The sequence below is a fragment of the Bos mutus genome, chromosome 5 (genome assembly GCF_027580195.1).
Source record: "Bos mutus isolate GX-2022 chromosome 5, NWIPB_WYAK_1.1, whole genome shotgun sequence".
NCBI lineage: Eukaryota > Metazoa > Chordata > Mammalia > Artiodactyla > Bovidae > Bos > Bos mutus.
In genome coordinates, this window is record NC_091621.1 from 72345037 (window position 1) to 72362330 (window position 17294).

Below are 17294 nucleotides of genomic sequence, written 5' to 3' on the forward strand. Positions count from 1 at the left end.
TGTCATCTGCATATCTGAGGTTATTGATATTTCTCCTGGCAATCTTGATTCCAGCTTGTACTTCTTCCAGCCCGGAGTTTCTCATGATGTACTCTGCATATAAGTTAAATAAGCAGGGTGACAGTATACAGCCTTGACGTACTCCTTTTCCTATTTGGAACCAGTCTGTTGTTCCATGTCCAGTTCTAACTGTTGCTTCCTGACCTGCATACAGGTTTCTCAAGGTTACCCAGTAAATAAATGGAAGTAGAGACCACATCCACATTCACATGGTCAGGATAGCAGTTCTCCCCAGGTGTAAAATGTCAGTGTAACTAATCAAAATCCTGTTAGGTGGCAATAAAATTAACCACCACACCATCAAAAAAACCCCTAAATTCTAGTAGAATACTTTATTTGGTTTAATTTGGCTTGGAGTGAAACTTGACAAAGAGATCCTCAGATTTGTGTTGAAAGGCAAAGAGCCAGGATAGCTAAGGCACTAGTGAGGAAGAGGGCAGCTGACCCTGTCAGAAAGCGTGGCTCGGTATTAAAGTACGTAATCAGGACAGATGCCTGTGATCTTGGCACAGAAACTGACAAAGTCAGTGCTACAGGGCAGAATGCAGACACAGGCCCACGCCTGCATGGAAGCTTGACATATGATAAAGGTGGCATCTTGGGAATAACACTTTCTGTATGGAACAGAAGTACATGTCATACCATACACAAAGGAAATTCCAGATGGCGTAATAAACCAAGTGTTAACAGCAAGCTTTAAAACTTCTAACAAAAAATACAGAAGTATTTTTGTGATATAGACAGAAACAAAAAGTACAAAATCTGAAGGAGAAGATTGATTTGTTGGAATGTATTAAAGTTCAAAGCTTTGTTCAAAAAACTATATCTAGATGTGACGTTTGCAGTCCTGGTACATGACAAAGAATTGATACCCAGATAAAGGATTTCCAAAGGAGAAGACTACTCAGTTGATTCATTAAGTATGTAAGAAAGTAGTTCAGTGTAGTAGAAACCTAGATGATTAATGAACATGTGGAAGGGTGCTGATCTTCTGTAATAATCAGGGAAGTGGAAGTTAAAACAGTGTGATATAGTTTATACCATCAAGTGGGCAGAAATGAAAGTGTGATGGTACCAGATGGCTGTAAGGATGTGTAGAAATTGCAGATGTTGATCAGGGCTGGTGGGTGTACATTGGGACATTTATTTTGAAGAAAGTTTGGTTTTGTCAAGTATAACTGAAGGTCATGTTCCCCATGGCATTGCAGGAGAGGAAAGGAGGGAGGGAGTGGTGGCATACGGATTAACTCTTCGTAATATTCTGTTTCTTTTGCAAAAAAAAAAAGAAAAATATATGTGTAGCCTAAAACAAATAGGACAAAGTGTCAGTATTTGACAAACCTGGTGAGTTTGCTTGTTTGTTGTCTTTTTCCCCCCTTTAAGCATAACATTTCATTCATATGTTTTAACCGATAGTAATGTATGTTTCATACACACATAGCCATATTTGATTCTTTTTGGAGATACTTATTTATTTGGCTGTGTTGGATCTTGGTTGTGGCATGTGGGATCTAGTTCCCTGACCAGGGATGGAACCTGGGAGTGCATTGGGAGAGCTGAGTCAACAAATACCCGTGCAATAAAAATGATAACTAAAAATGAGAAAGTTTAACATTCTCACTACCAGCTCCTTGTATATGTATCTTGGTAATCCCGGCCTGCTGCTTCCCTCCATTGATAACTGCTACCCTGAGTTTAGTTTTAAAAATCACCTTCCCCTCCTCTCTTAAAAATAAAAGCGTTTTTACCGATGTATATTCATTTCTAGGGCTTTCCTTGTGGTTCAGCTGGTAAAGAATCCGCCTGTAATGTGGGAGACCTGGGTTTGATCCCTGAGTTGGGAAGATCCCCTGGAGAAGGGATAGACTGCCCACTGCAGGATTCTGGCCTGGAGAATTCCATAGACTGTATTGAATAGTCCATGGGGTCACAAAGAGCCCGACACGACTGAGCGATTTTCACTCACTCATTCATCTCTAAGTGATTGGCGTCTTTAAATTTTATGTAAATGAAATCAGACTATATGTGTTCCTCTGCATTTAGGTTTTTAAGAAGTCAGTCTGTGAGCTCAGTCAGTGTTGATGCTTGTGACTGTAGTTTATTTTCATTGCCCCAGAGTCTTAAATAGGCTCTCCCCCATACCCTTCTAAAAGTTTTAGGTTTTGCCTTGTTGTATTTAAATCACTAACCCTTGTTGAAGTGATTTTTGTGTATAATGTGGGCTAGGGCCCCAATTTCACTTTTCTGTCTCCTAAGCAGCATTCATTGCACACTCAGTTCACCCATGCCCAGTGGCGTGCAGTGCTGGAAGGTCACTCAGCACACGTCTGTGTGCACGTGGTTCTATTCACGTGTTCTTTACTCTGGCCTGCTGGTCCAGTTTGTTCACGTGCCAAATTCACATGAATTGTCATAGCTTTAGAATTAGTTTTTGTATTTGCTAAGACAGGTCCCCTCTAACGTAATCTTGTACTTCAGGAGTGTCTTGCCTTGCGCGCGTCCTCCTGCAGGGATCTATCCAGAAGGGCAGAGTGTGCGCTGGGCCCCAGGAGGCAGGTGGCTCAGCTCAGAGCAGGAAGGAGAGCTCAGCTGCGGAAATGATAGCTTTTTTCTGTTCCAGGATCAGTTTTCAACTTTAAATAAATGGAATCATACAGTTATCTCTTTCCACGTCTCTCAGTCTTTTTTTTTTTTTTTTTAAATAATGTTATTTATTTATTTATTTATTTATGGCTGTGCTGGGTCTTCCATGTCGCTCAGGCTTTTCTCTAGTTGCGGTGCCCGGGCTTCTCACTGTGGTGGCTTCTCTTGTTGCGGAACACGGGCTCAGGACCTGCGGGCTTCAGCAGTTGTGGCTCCCCGCCTCTAGAGCGCAGTCCAGTGCTTCTGGCGCGTGGGCTTCGTTGCTCTGAGGCCTGTGGGATCTGCCCACATCAGGGATTGAATCTGTGTCTCCTGCATTGGCAGGCGGATTCTTTACCACCGAGCCACCAGGTAAGCCCTCCATGTCTCTTCATCTTGCTTTCATATTTCTTTAAAGCTTTTTTCCAGTATTTTCCATTCTGGGAATAATTTTAGTATACTTTTTATCACTGATTTTCTCTTCACCCATCCACTGAGTATCTGATTTAATTCAGTATACTTTTTTTTCTTCCCAGTTTTATTGAGATGTAATTGACATGCAACTTACTGATTTGCCTTACAAACCATCACGAGATGATGATCACAATAAGTTTATGTACTTTCCGTTTCTGTTGTTCTGTTTGATTCTTTTTCCTTTTCTTTTTTGATTGCGCCACACAGCATGTGGGATCTTGGTTCCCTCCCCAGGGATTGAACCCGCACTGCCTGCGTTGGAGGCGTGGTGTTGACCACCGCCTCACCAGGGGCCTCCTCATCTGGCTCCTTTTCATGTCCGCACGGGCTTTTTCTGATAGCCCCTGTTTCTTCCATCAAACCTTGGGTAATCTTCCAACATCTCACTGTGCACCTGAGACCCGTTTACCGTTCCTGTCTCTGAGAGTCCTGCTGCTGTGCAGTGTTTCTTCTGTTGTTTCTTTCTGCATATTCTCCTCCATGTGACCCATCCCTGTTGTGCGATTTTTGACTGTGAGGTCATACTCTTTGGATGCTACTGACTGCCCTGCTTTGAGGCCTGGATCTGAGAGGGCTTGCACTTGTTTCTCTCACGTGCCTGGGCTCACCTCCTGCTTAAGACCTGTTCACGCTAAACTAGCATATTGGGACACACGGGTGACATAAATTGTAGCCTCAGCTGTGTGAGGCCGGCTTGAGGTTATAGTTTCTCAGAGGGGATTTTCCTCCTCCTCTTGGAGCTCAGACTCAGAAGGAAGCGGTGCTTCACCACCTTGCTCTGTGGGGCCGCCTCCCACCCACGTGGCCTTCCGCTTGTTTCTGTGGCTTCAGCATGTTTCTGATCTGATTTGATGACAGTGGCTGCCCCAGCTTCCGGAAGACTGGAGCTCCTGGCTGTTTCTCCGGATTCAAGCCTTCTCACTCCTTTGACTTCTGAGGATTTCATTTCTTTCCTTACAAGCTCAGCCAGTATGTTTAAAGAGGTGGTTTCTATATTTCGTCCTGCCTTTTCGGGTATTCTCTGCTGAGGGGCTTAGATTGTCGGGGCTGCCGTGTTGCTGACGGTGAAGCTGTTGTGTTACTCTGCATACATTCCTGATTGCTGGAAATTCATCATCATAATAACCAGTAAACTATAATATGATCACTTTCCCTTGTCTTTAAATATGACTTTCTTAAACTTCTTTTTAATGGATGTGCAGTATTTTATAATTATTTAACTAGTCCCCCTTTGATGGGTAGTTTTCCAGTATTTTCCTGTTCTTTTTAATGGATGTGCAGTATTTTATAATTAACTAGTCCCCCTTTGATGGGTAGTTTTCCAGTATTTTCCTGTTAAAAACATGAATGAAATGAACAGCTTTGTACCTACAACCTCTGGCTGTGCACCCAGGAGAAATACTAGAAGTAGAGTCGCTGAGGCTTCAAGGCTTCCAGTATCTGTTGAATATGGACCATTTGGAAGGCACGTCCTTACCAACAGTGTAGCTGTCGAATATGTCCCTGTGAGGAAGAGGACTCTGCGAGTGAGCGTGGGCATCGGGCTGTGTGTCGTCGCCATGGAAACGGAGGCCTCCTAGACTGAGCTGCGGGGCCTCTGTCAGTGTTAGCACCGTGGTTCTCACCCTCTGCCCTTTCTTCCCGGCTCCCAGGTGACCTCACGGTGGACTTTCCGATGCCCGGGCTGCCCTCAGGCTCTGTCACACGACGATTCCCACTTCCACGAGCGGCACAAGTGTATCAACTTCTTTGTCAAGGTGTACGGCTACATGCCCCTGCTGTACACACAGTTCCGCGTGGACTCTGTGCTCTTCAAGACCCGCCTGCCCCACGACAAGACCAAGTGCTTCAAGTTCATCTAGGGGCCTTGCACGGCAGGGCGAGGACAAGCAGAGCGGGGGAGGCGGCTCGGGGGCCCTGGACACTGAAGGGCCTCAGGAACGCCCACCATGGTCGGGCCAGGCCCTCGGCTGGGAGAGGCGCAGGGGGCGGGAGGGGCGGGCTGCCTTGCTCCTGAAGTGGGCGGCACTGGGCCCGGAAGCCTGGTCCCAGGCCACCAGGGCTCCCTAAACAGGGCACTGACGATAGCTTACACTGAGGACCATGGGGACTCTGGGGAGTCACTCACACAGCTCACGAGCCCAGCACAGCTGGCTTGTGGTTTTTTAATTCACTAACAACTATTATTATTATTTAAAGAGTTTCAGATCTGCCATTCAAGGTTTATTTATATATATGTGTGTGTATATATACACATATGTGTGTGTGTGTATATGTGGGTGTATACGGATATATGCACACACACTCACAGACATATACATATGTATGTATTCGAGGGGGAGCTTGGCGTTTCTGCCCATCTCACAAAGTGAGGGTCCCACCGTGGTGGTCTGTATTTTGGTGGAGAAGGATCCTGGCCTTCCTGTATCTGGCTCATCCTTAAAGATGGTCTCCCTCCTCCCCAGGGGCCCCTGTGTGCAGAAACAAGAAAGGGCTGGCGTGGCCCCGGGGGGTCTTGCCTGAGTTCAGACCTGTGGGTTGGCTCCTTCCCCGCTTCCTGTTGCCAGCAGCGCTCTGTGGCTCGAGTTGTCCTGCACTCAAGTTCTCGGTGGGATGGAGGGCCTGTGTATTTGGCGCAGCTGAGCTTCCCTGCCTGGGACAGGTGGGTCGAGGACTCCCTGCTGGCTGTGCTGTCTGTGTACTTGACCTGGCTCTCCTTTCCCCGCTGTCTGAGAGTGAATACAGGAAGGACCGAGACCTGCAGACAGACCCCCAAATGGTTCATTTTGTTTGACCCTCCTTTTAAGGACCTGTTGTGCTTTGGCTGCAGACTTTCCTGAAGGTTCTCTCACGTACAGAGCAGATGCCTGGCGGCTACACTTCAGGGGGGTCTGAGTGGTTGGTTGCAGGTCGGCCGACTCTCTCCGGCTCAGAGCAAGTGAGCACAGCACCCTTTGATCCCCACCCGGCTGGCCGGGAGCCACAGCAAGGCACCTGCCTTGGGATGATACCTGGGTGAAATTCACCTTCCCCACCCCATCTGGACCCGCATCCTATAGTCCTAGATCCCTCAGGCCGGGTGGGTGTCAGGCCCTCCCCGGGGTTGGTTTGGTCTATGTCAGAATGATGGGAGGATAGGATTTGTTGGGTTAAGCTCAAATCCAGCCTGAAATTGAACAGGTGTTCATATCCCATATTACCACTTGCCCCTGTGGGTTTCAGTCTCTCTTTTCCTGGGCTGAAATAGAAGGAAGCTTTTTTTTTCTGGAGGTGGCAGCAGTAGGGGAACTGAAGAGAGTGGTGTCGCTGGCGTTGGCTGGGATGTAGCACGTGACCGCTGCCGTTATTTCTGGACACCCCGTTCCTCTGGTGAGGCTGAGTCTAGGAGGTTCCCCTCAGTGACTGAACACAAGCTCGGGCCTGTCCTGGGCACGCACATGCCTTAAGCCAGCTCCCTCCTCCCCGGACCTCCACCTCCCATGCACCTATTTCCAGGGGGCACATCCGTCTCTGACCTGCCTGCCCACCAGAGGGTCCTCTTCAGGTGTCACCTGAAGCCAGCTCTGTCCTGGAGGGAGCACCCCCTGGAGGGCTGAGGGACCTGCCCTGTTTGGGGGGCAGGACCGGGCTGTGTCTTCCTGACGTCCCTGCTGGCATCTCCCTGTGTCTCCCCTGCTGAGGCTGCTTCCTAGGAAATGGGCTCTGCTGCTCGGCAGCCCAGGGAAGGGGTCCAGACCCCCGCCTCCTGACTTTCTAATTACTCCTCCTTTGACCCTGGACTTGATTCTTTTTAGCAGTAGCCTTCTTCCCTTTGGGAAGCCAAAGAGTGTGTTGTTTTGAGCTATAAATGTGGCTGCTATTTTTATCTTGTCTCTTTTAATGTGAGGAACCCCTGGACTGCCTCTGAGCACGGGGTCCCTGGTGAGAAAGTAGCCGTGTCAGGACCCGCCGAGGTGGAGCCAGGGCACGGGGTCCTGCGTGTCAGGGACAGATCCGGAGCAGCTGGTGCTCTGAGGTGGTGGGTGACATCACAGGGCACTGAAGGGTGGTGGGGGGAGGTGACGTCGGAGCAGACGAGGGGCTCTGTTGGACCTGAGCGTGACTCTGACTTGGAGGAGCCGGGACTGCAGGCTCTGGTGGACACGGGCCGCGTCTGTAAAGGACACTCCTCACGGCGAGAGGCGGGGCAGGGCTCTCGGGGGCCTGGTCGGGTCTCCCAGAGAACAGCCATCACATTTTGCAAGATGGGTTAGGGGGCCGCCCAGATCCAGGCTTCCAGTGCCTTTGACGCCTGTTGTTTACCTTGGGGAGTCCAGAGTCGTCTGTGCCACCTGGCTGACTCCTGGAGCCTGGCACAGCCCTGCAGACACACGAGACGTCGTCAGCTGTTCCGTGAACGCCCACTGCCGTCTGCGCTTCCAGAGCCCAGCGCATCCTTGCTCCCCAGTGGGCCAGTCTGCTCTCTCCCGAGAGACACCCACCTGAGGGGAGGCACCCACCAGACTTGCACCGTGGGCCTCCGCCTGTGTGCGCCGCTCCAGCAGGGCCCGGGCACCGTGCCCCAAGGAAGAGTCCCTCCGGAGCAGCCTGCCTGTGTGAATGTGGGCGCTCCTCTCTGCAGCGCTTGTGTTCTGGAGGGGCAAGCTCTACTAATACCCACGCCATGTCCATCCACCCCACCCCTTTTCCAGTCATGAGCACAATGGTCTTACGTTGGGTTTTTGTAAAAAAAATAAAAAATAGAAAATGGAGACTACAAGCAGCTTGGAGGTCTTTTATGATTTTTCTCTGCAGGATGGAGGAGTGGCCCGAGGAGAGGTGCCTCCTGGTTCCAGGAACCCCCCACCCCCCACCCACTGTGCACGGCCTGTGGCCCCTTCTTCCTGCACGGCTGTGCTTTCCTCGGGCCTGGAGTGGCCTGCATGCCTGAGCCCAGGTGATGCTGTTGGGGGCATGGGCAGCTTTGCGCATATCTAGTGTCCGTTTCCAGGATGGGTCACTAGATTAGATCTAGAGGAACTTAGGTGTCACTGATCTGGTTTGAGTGCAGACATGGGATGGCACGGGGCACATGTTTCCCACCTCTCTCACGGTGACTTTTAAGTGTGTGTGGCGTGGTACTAGGGAGCTCCCTGTGTGTTCCCTGGCCCAGAGCAGGGGGCTGGTTTATAATGGCCCCGTCAGGGGTCACGAAAAGCACGTGCATCTAGCTGGTGCTTAACTGGCTGCCTGTGGTCCCAGGCTTCTGCTCAGCCACGGGATCAGAGCCATCCTCAGGGAGAGAACACTGAGTCAGACTTGGAGACGGATGGAGACAGGAAGGAGGATGGGAAGCCAGGGAGAAGCTGAGTTGGGGTGCTCCTCTCTGGGTTCGGCAGTTGCGAGTTTGGACACGGACTTGGGCAAACTTTGGGAGATGGTGAGGGGAAGAGAAGCCTGGTGTGCTGTAGTCCATGGGGTCGCGAAGAGTCAGGCATGACTGGAAGACTGAACAGCAATGAGAACCCTAAGAATGCCTGGGACGGGAAGCCCAGCATTACTCGGAAAGGAAGGTTGACAACTGATGAGGTAGGTTTGTGGCAGGTGAGGGGGAGGATGATGTCGTATCGGGTGGGGATGCCTGCCTAGGTCTGGAGTGGTGGCTGCCAGGGTGCTGTTCTTCCAGCCAGCCATTTCCTTGTTATAACTTGTCCCAGGACCAGGGAAGCTTGAGGAAGTTGCACCAGGCTGTGGAAATGGGGGTCTCACTAGATGCAGAGGTGACACGTCTAACTTGGGTTCTGTTCCCAAGTTACTTAGTTCTGGCTTGGACCTAACAAGGTAAACCAAAGTGGTCAATGTTAGTGGTTGATATTATTGTCATTGAAATAGAAGATTCCACAATATTTGCAAAACTGGTTAAGAAAGTGTGTTTAAGGATGCTGGATTCAAATCCTGGGTCACCCATTAAACTGTGGTGGGAAACATGTTATATTTTACACTTCTCATCTATAAAATGGTAAGACTTGTGCCCCCATCTTGAAGACATGTTGAAAATGAACGTTTATGTGACGAGTCCACTCTGGCGTACAAGAGGCGTGGACTGTTGGGGTAACATACCGGAAGGTTCTCAGTGGCTGTTTCTCCACTTGTTTTTTAAAAAGCTTACTTAAGTTGGAGGGTAATTACAGTGTTGTGGTGGTTTTTGCCTTACGTGAATATGAATTGGCCGTAGGCATGTGTGTGTCCCCCCATCCTGAGCCTCCCACGTCCCACCCTCCCCCGCCCATCCTCCCGGGTCGCCACAGAGCCCTGGCGTACGTCAGACTCTGCTTGGTTATCTGTTTACTCGTGGTGATATATATGTTTCAGTGCTGTTCTCTCAAATCACCCCACCCTCTCCTCCACCATGTCCAGAAGTCTGTTCTTTATGTCTCCTTTGCTGCTCTGCACGTAGGGTCATCAGTACCATCTTTCAAGATGCCCTATATATGTGTTAATGTATGGTATTTATCTTTGTCTTTCTGACTTCCCTCTGTATAATAGGCTCTAGGTTTATCTGCCTCGTTAGAACTGACTCACGTGCGTTCCTTTTTATATCTCAGTGTTATTTCAGTGTGTGTATGTGCCACAACATCCTTATCCACTCATCTGCGGGTGGGCATCCAGCAGTTGTCAGTAGTGCTGCAGGAAACGCTGGGGTCCGTGTGTCTTTTTCAGTTCTGGTCTCCTCAGGGTATATGCCCAGTAGTGGGATTGCTGGGTGGTGTGGTAGTTTTATTCCTAGTTTTTAAGGGAATCTCCACACTGTTCTCCATAGTGGTTTTATCAGTGCTTGCATTTCCATCAACAGTGCAAGAGGTTCCCTTTTCTCCACGCAGTCTCCAGCATTTATCGTTTGCAGGCCGTTTTGATGATGGCCATTCTGACCAGTGTGTGATGATACCTTTTTGTGGTTTTGATTTGCATTTCCACTTGTTTTAATGCCAGCTCATTCAGGTCTCAGCTGAAGCACTGTCTTCAAGAAACCCACCCTGCTCAGAAGTTGCTGCTCACCCACCCTCACCACTGTCTCCTGTTGTGGGGGCTGCCCTGGCACTGTCATAGGTGTGTTCCCCACACCAGGTTGTGAGCCTCCGCAGAGCAGAGCACTGGAGCGCATTGCCACATATGTGTTTTGTAGATATTCCCCCAGTTTGGAGGTTGCTTATCCATTTTATGTTATCTTCTGATGAGCAGAAGCTTTTTTGCTGAGATCGAATTTATAACTTTTTTTTTTTCTTTTTTGTTGCTTTCTGTGACTTGAGAGCCCTGTGCCTAACCCAAATCATGAAGGTATTCTTTTAATTTTTCCACTAAAAGCTGTACAGTCCAGGCTCCATCTCAGGTTAATACTTGTGTATGGTGTGTGGTAGTGGTCGAGGTTCTATTTTTTTTTTGGGGGGGCTGTCTAGCTGTTCCAGCTCCACTTGTTAAAAAAGAATTTCCTTTCTCCATTCAATTGATTGGGGCCTTTCTTGACAACATAATGACTGTCTGAGCTCTCTCTTCTGTTACTGATTTGTTGCTAATACCAGGCTGTCTGGATAAATGTAGTTTTTTTGTTTGTCTTGAAACAAAAGTAGCATAAATTCTCTAACTTGCTTATCTTTCTTAGAATTGCTTTGAGTGTTTATAGTTACATTGTATTTCTATAAATTTTAGAATTAGTTTGTCAATTTTTTTCTAACCTGCTGGAATTAAATTTTTAAAAAATTCTTATAAAATACATAGAACTTAAAATGATTTCAGCCACTTTTATTTTTTAATTGAAGTATAGTTGATTTACCATGTTAATTTCTGCTGTACAACAAAGGGACTCAATTATACATATATATATATTTTTAATATTTTTTGATTATGGTTTATCACAGGATACTAAATGTAGTTCCTGTGCTGTGCAGTAGGATCTTGTTTATCTCTTCGATATGTAATAGCTTACATCTGCTAACCTCCCACGCTATCTCTCCCCTAAACCTCTCCCCTCTGACAACCATATCTTCTCTCTGTTTCTATTTCATAGATAGGTTCATTGTGTCATAATTTAGGTTCCACATATAAGTGATATGTGGTATTTCTCTCTCACTCTGACTGCATGCAGTGTGTATGATAATCTCTGGTTGCATCCGTGTTGCTGCCAATGGCATTATTTTTCTGGCTCAGTAGTATTCCCCTGTATATATGCACTGCATCGTCATCCATCCGTCGGCCAGTAGGCGTTTAGGCTGTCTCCATGTCTTGGCTGTTGTGAGCGGCGCTGCTCTGGACATACAGGTGCCTGTATCTTTTGGATTAGAGTTTTGTCTGGGCATTTGCCCAGGCGTGGGATTGACGGTGATGAGAATTCTTTGCCTATCATCTCTTCTAGGAGTTTTATGTGTCGCATCTTATGTTTAAGTCTTCAGACCCTCGTCCTGAATTTATTTTTGTGTATGGTAAGAGGATGTGTTCTAACTTCAACTCACATGTGGCATTTTAGCCACTTTTAAGTATACAGTATAATGGCAGTAAGAACATTGACGATGTATAACCATCACCACCAGCTATTTCTAGCACTTTGTCTTCCTGGGTAGAAAGGCTGTGCCCATTAAGCCGGAACTCTCCATTTCCCCTTCCTTCCAGCCCCTGACACAGCCTCTGTTATTTTTCTATGAATTTGTCTATTCTGGACAAACATATAAATGGAGTCATAGAGTATTACAGCTTTTTTGGTCTGGCTTTTTAAATATAGCATGTTTCAAGGTTCATCTATCTTATAGCATGTATCAGAATTTCATTCTTTTTTATGGTTGGACAATGGTTTCTTGTTTGTGTACAAACAATTGCAGCATGAAATACTGGTTATCCATTCACCTGTTGATGGATACTTGGGTTACTTCCATGTTTTGGCCATTGTAAATACTGTGATGAACATGGATGTACAAATTTCTTTTGTGTAGATACCAATGAGTGGAATTGTTGGATCATATGGGAACTCAATATTTAACTTTCTGAGGAATGGTCAAACTGTTTTCCCACAGCTGCTGTTCCATTTAATACTCCCACCAGCCACACACAAGGGTTCAGTGTCTTCACATCCTTGCCATTACTTGCTTTATAATTAATAATTTTAAAATCATAGCCATCCTAGTAGATAGATGTGGAGTGCACCTCACCCAGGGTCTGATGGACATTTGCCTAACGACTAACCATGGGCAGTCCCTTTTCATGTACTTATTGGCCATTTGCATTTATTATTCAGAGAAATGACTATTCAAGTCCTTTGCCCATTGGAAAGATATCGGTTGGGGACTTCCCTGGTTAAGCCTTTGCCTTCCAAGGCAGGGGATTCGATCCCTCGTTGGGGAGCTAAGATCCAACATGCCATGGTCAAAATAACCAAAACAAACAAATGAAAAAAGAGGCAATACTGTAACAATAAAGATTTAAAAAATGGTCCACATAAAAATTGTTTTAAAAAGCTTTTTAAAACTGGGTTGTTTATTGTTGCTGTTATGGGATTTTGATGAGATTATATTGAATCTGTAGACCAGTGGGTAGAATTGAAATATAATAATACTGAGTCTCTAATCCATAAGCATGCTGTTCTCTCTTCATGTATTCAGATCTTCCCTAATTTCTATCATCAAAAAATTTGAGGCTTTTTATGTAGAGATCTTACACATCTTTTCAAAAGTTTATTCCTAAGTACCTCTTTTCACACTATTATGAGTGGAACTGCTGATTTTTAAAAAGTTCTTTTTCTAATTACTTATTATATTACTAATTCTAGTAGTTGTTGGGATTTTTTTTTTAATTGTTTGGAGGATAATTACAATATTGTGATGGTTTTTGTGATACCTCAGCATGCATCGGCCACAGGTATACATGTGTTCCCCCCCCCCCGGTCCTGAATGCCCCTCCCGCCTCATCCTATCCCTCTGGGTTGTCCCAGAGCGCTGGCTTTGCTGCCCTGCTTCATGCACTGAAGATTTTCTGTGTAAGTAGTCTTTTGCTCATAGTCCTGGAAATCTGCCCCTGTATCCTTGGGAGAAGTCTGGGAGGAACCTGTACCTGGTCTGTTCTTCTGGTGAGCTAAGTCCTCAGAGACAAGCAATGCATAGGATATAACAGGTGTTAATAAATGCTCAGAGGGGTAGAAGGGCCCACAGATGACTGGAAAAGGCTTCGTAACATCAAAGTTCTTTATTTTGAAAGTATTGTGAACATTGTAATCTAGTTAAAAATTTATGTAATCTTAGGAAACCTTTAGTTGATAATGTGTTTGGTAAACCCAAATTACAGTATGTGAATTACAGTTACTTTTCATTTGTGACTGATTTCATAGTTGTATGCCACGGAGACATAAACTGCCTTAGAAAATATTGCCATGGTTTATTGTAGAGAAGTGTAAAAGATAAATTCTGCTAGCATAAGAGTGATCATGCACAGGACTTATCTCTTCCCCCCACTCCCATTGGCTTCAAATAACAATATAAGAGAAAGAAGAAATATTCTTCATGCTTAATGGTAAGATGTGTGCAAAACACCTCTCAATGATCTGTGGTTCTATGACTCAAAAAATGCTTAAGTGTAATACATGTAAGTCCCCCCTGTTTTATTGAGATGTTATTGATATATAGCATATGTAAGCTGAGGGTGTACAACATGATTTGATACACATTACACTGAGAAATGATTACCACAATAAGGTTAACTCTGTCCTGTCACATAATTGCCACTTCTGTGGTAATAACTTTTAAGATCTACTCTCAGCAGCTTTCAAGTATATCCTATGGCATCGTTAATTATAGTCACAATGCTGTCCCTTAGATCCCTACAACTTAGCCATCTTCTAGCTGGACATTTGTATCTGGCCCTTGACAACCACCACTCCTCATCTTTGAGATTCTCCGTGAGTGAGGCATACAGTGCTGGCATTTCTCTGACTCATTTCATTTCACCCTTAAGGTCCATCCATGTTGTTGTCAAAGGCAGGAATTCCTTCTTTTTAATGGCTGAATATTGTGCATTGTGTATGTCCCACATTTTAAAAAATCCTTTATCAAGGGAAACTTCAGTTTTTGTGTCGTGGCTATTTTGAGTAATGCTACGGTGAACATGGGGATGCAGCAATCTCTTCAGGGTAACTTTTCATTCCCTTGGGGTATATGCCCAGGATTGGGGTTGCTGCATCATATGGCAGTTCTACTTTTAACTTTCTGAGGAACAGCAATGCTCTTTTCCATAGTGACTGCACCAATTGACACCCCCACCGGTAGTGCACGAGGGTTCCCTTTTCTCCACATCCTTGACAAGACTTGGTATTTCTCATCTCTTGGTAGTAGCCATGCTGACCCGTGTGAAATGGTGCCTCATTGAGTTTTGATTTCCATTTCCCTAATGGCTCATCGTGTTGAGCACCTTTTTGTGCACCTGCTGGCCATCCCTATGTCTTCGGAAAAATGTACATTCAAGTCTTGTGCCCATTTTTAAGTGAGGTGGTTTTCTGCAATCGATTTCTATGAGCTCCTTATATATTTTAGCTATTAACCTCTATCAGATAGTTTGCAAATATCTTCTCCCATGTGATCACCTTTTCACTTTGTTGGGTCCCTTTGCCATGCACAGAGTTCCTTCTAGTTTGCTACTAGTCCCAGTTGTTGATTTCTCCCTGTTGCTTGTTTTTGGTGTCATTGCCAAAAATTGTTGCCAAGACCAGTGTCGAGCTTTCCCCGTTTTCTTCTAACACGTTTACAGTTTGAGTCTTACGTGTAAGTCTTTATTCTTTCAAGTTAATTTTTATGAGTGGTATAAGGGGGAGGGGGACCAATTCATTCTTCTGTGCATGGTTATCTAATTTTCCCAATGCCGTTTACTGAAAAGACTGTTCCTTCCCCACTGAGTCTTATGGACTCCCCTGTCAGATATTAGTTGACTGTATGTGTATGTGTGCATTTATTTCTGGGCTCTCAATTTTCTTTCATTGGCCCATGTGTCTGTTTTTATGAGCTTTTATTAAGCTTAAAATGAGGAACTGTGCCTCCAGCTTTCTTTTTCTTTTTTTTTGGCTATTCAGGATCTTTTGTGCTTCCATACAAATTTTAGAGTTTTTTTCTTCTCTGAAAGTTGCAACTGGAATTTTGAGAGGAATTGCATTGAATCTATAGATGGTGAAATGCTTTTACGATGTGATTAAGTCTAAAATGTGATCCAGGAATAGTGTTGGCTGCAGCCTTCAGCAAGACTAGACGAGTTTGCCTCAGTTCTACACTATCCATCTCCATAATTCAGTGGTACCTTCCTTCAGAATTGTAATTGGTTATTTTTACCGCATTCTAGGGCTTCCCTGGTGGCTCAGTGGTAAAGAATCTGCCTGCGGTGCAGGAGACCCAGGTTCGATCCCTGGGTTGGGAAGATCCCCTGGAGAAGGAAATGGCAACCCACTCCAGTATTCTGGCCTGTAGAATCCCATGGACAGAGGAGCCTGGCGGGCTACAGTCCATGGGGCTGCGAAGAGTTGGACGTGGCTGAGTGACTAAACTAGCAGGTTTGAAAGAGTAATGTTATTTGCCCACAGTTGCACAGCGGTGAGTTTGTGAGCACTGAGGTTTTCTGCCTTCACAGTGTGGCATGAGACGGTGAGACGGCACTCAACTTGCCTCATGGCTGTTGGGGAAACACTGGACTTGGGCCCCCTTTCCTCACCAGGCTGCTGGGCTCACGTGAATACGTGATCATACAGCTTTGGAGGTTTCTTCACTCTCATTTCTGTTGATACTTCATTGTACAGGTAAACCTCATTTCATTGTTCTCTGCAGGTACTGCATTTTTTTTTTTTTTAACAAATCGAAGGTTTGTGGTAACCCTGTGTCGAGCAAGCCCATCGGTGCCATGCTTCCAACAGCATTACTTTTAAATTAAGGTCTGTACACTTAAAAAAAATGCTCTTGCACATTTAATAGACTGCAATATCAATGTAACTTTTACATGCACTAGGAAATGAAAAAATTCATGTGATTTGCTTTATTGAGATTTATTGTCGTGGTCTGGAAGCAAACTAACAGTATCTCCAAGGTAAGCCTGTAGTTTGGAAAAGCCAACTTCTGCCTTAATAGGACAACTGTGAGGCCCCAAAGCTTCAAGCCATCCAGGGGTCAAGAAGAGTAGTTTGTTACCTTTACTTAAAAAGGAACGAACAGGGCTGTCTCCTCTTCACCAGCTCTGTGATCCCTGGTGGTCACACATGATGGTACAGTGAGGCAGAAACCACTTGCTGGCGATGGGTTTTGGGAAAGTCACCCTCTGTACCTCAGTTTCCTTGTCCAGCACTTAGATGTTCTCTGTTTTCAGCTACTAAACGGGATAATTTGCTACACGGCAATAGATGCTGTTTTACAGAAAGCAAAGAAGTGAGAAAACCAGGTTCCTTCTCACTGGTTTTAATGGCTTTTCAATTACTATGTCATCACGAGGTTAATCATTAGATTTTATTAGCATTTTTCTAAACATCAGCCTCTGCCCCAGGTTGGTATCAATGGGCTGCGCTTCCGACAGCAGGTCCCACCGTTTTTTCTGGGTCGTCTTCTCACCGGTCTGGTTTGGTATCCAGATACCCAGACTCTAGGCAGTTATTCATACACGCTGTCTCCTAACGCTCTGCAGGGCAGGATCTAGATTTTCTCTGCTCTAACAAATGATTCTTCGTGTCTTCTTGACTGGCTTCTGCCATGAAGTAGGTGGTGATGATAGCCGAAACCTTCATAATTTCCTAATTATTTCCTGCCCAACAGTCTATCAACTAATTTACACTCACAGAGTGTTTGTCTCTCTAGTGACCATCTCTCGAGTAAGACCTTGGAATTGATTCCCTGGGATTACTTAAGCCCTTAACAGAAATCCAGCTTGGACAAACCCAAGCCATTCCTGGGCATGTCACTCACTGTTAGAGGACATTTGATTTCTTTCTATTTTATGCTGCTTTTGCATTTTTCAAGATGTTAAGACTTTAAAAAACCTTACCTTGATTTCTCTCAAATTTTGTTAGGGAGCATGCCTTCATGTGCCGCATATTTACAACTCTCCTAAGCACGAGCTAAATTTTCATAGCCCTGGCATGTCCATCTGTTGCGATGTCCACC

General features: G+C 45.7%; 1 protein-coding gene and 1 non-coding gene across 5 annotated transcripts in view; both read left to right on the forward strand.

The window, feature by feature from the left end:
- Positions 1–7928, forward strand: part of EXTL3 (exostosin like glycosyltransferase 3) — a 132027-nt gene extending 124099 nt beyond the window's left edge. For 3 of the 4 annotated variants that reach the window (XM_070371016.1, XM_070371015.1, XM_070371014.1), the window contains exon 7: positions 4809–7928. In XM_070371016.1, the coding sequence (XP_070227117.1) occupies positions 4809–5018 (210 nt within the window). In that variant the 3' untranslated portion in view covers positions 5019–7928. Of the gene's footprint in view, positions 1–2820; positions 3055–4808 lie in introns of all 4 variants that reach the window. The other variant, XR_011464259.1, reaches the window with a different exon arrangement.
- Positions 7929–15499: 7571 nt separating this feature from the next.
- TRNAR-GCG (transfer RNA arginine (anticodon GCG)) lies at positions 15500–15570 on the forward strand. The gene has a single exon. It is a non-coding gene; the product is annotated as a tRNA-Arg (tRNA).
- Positions 15571–17294: the final 1724 nt, after the last annotated feature.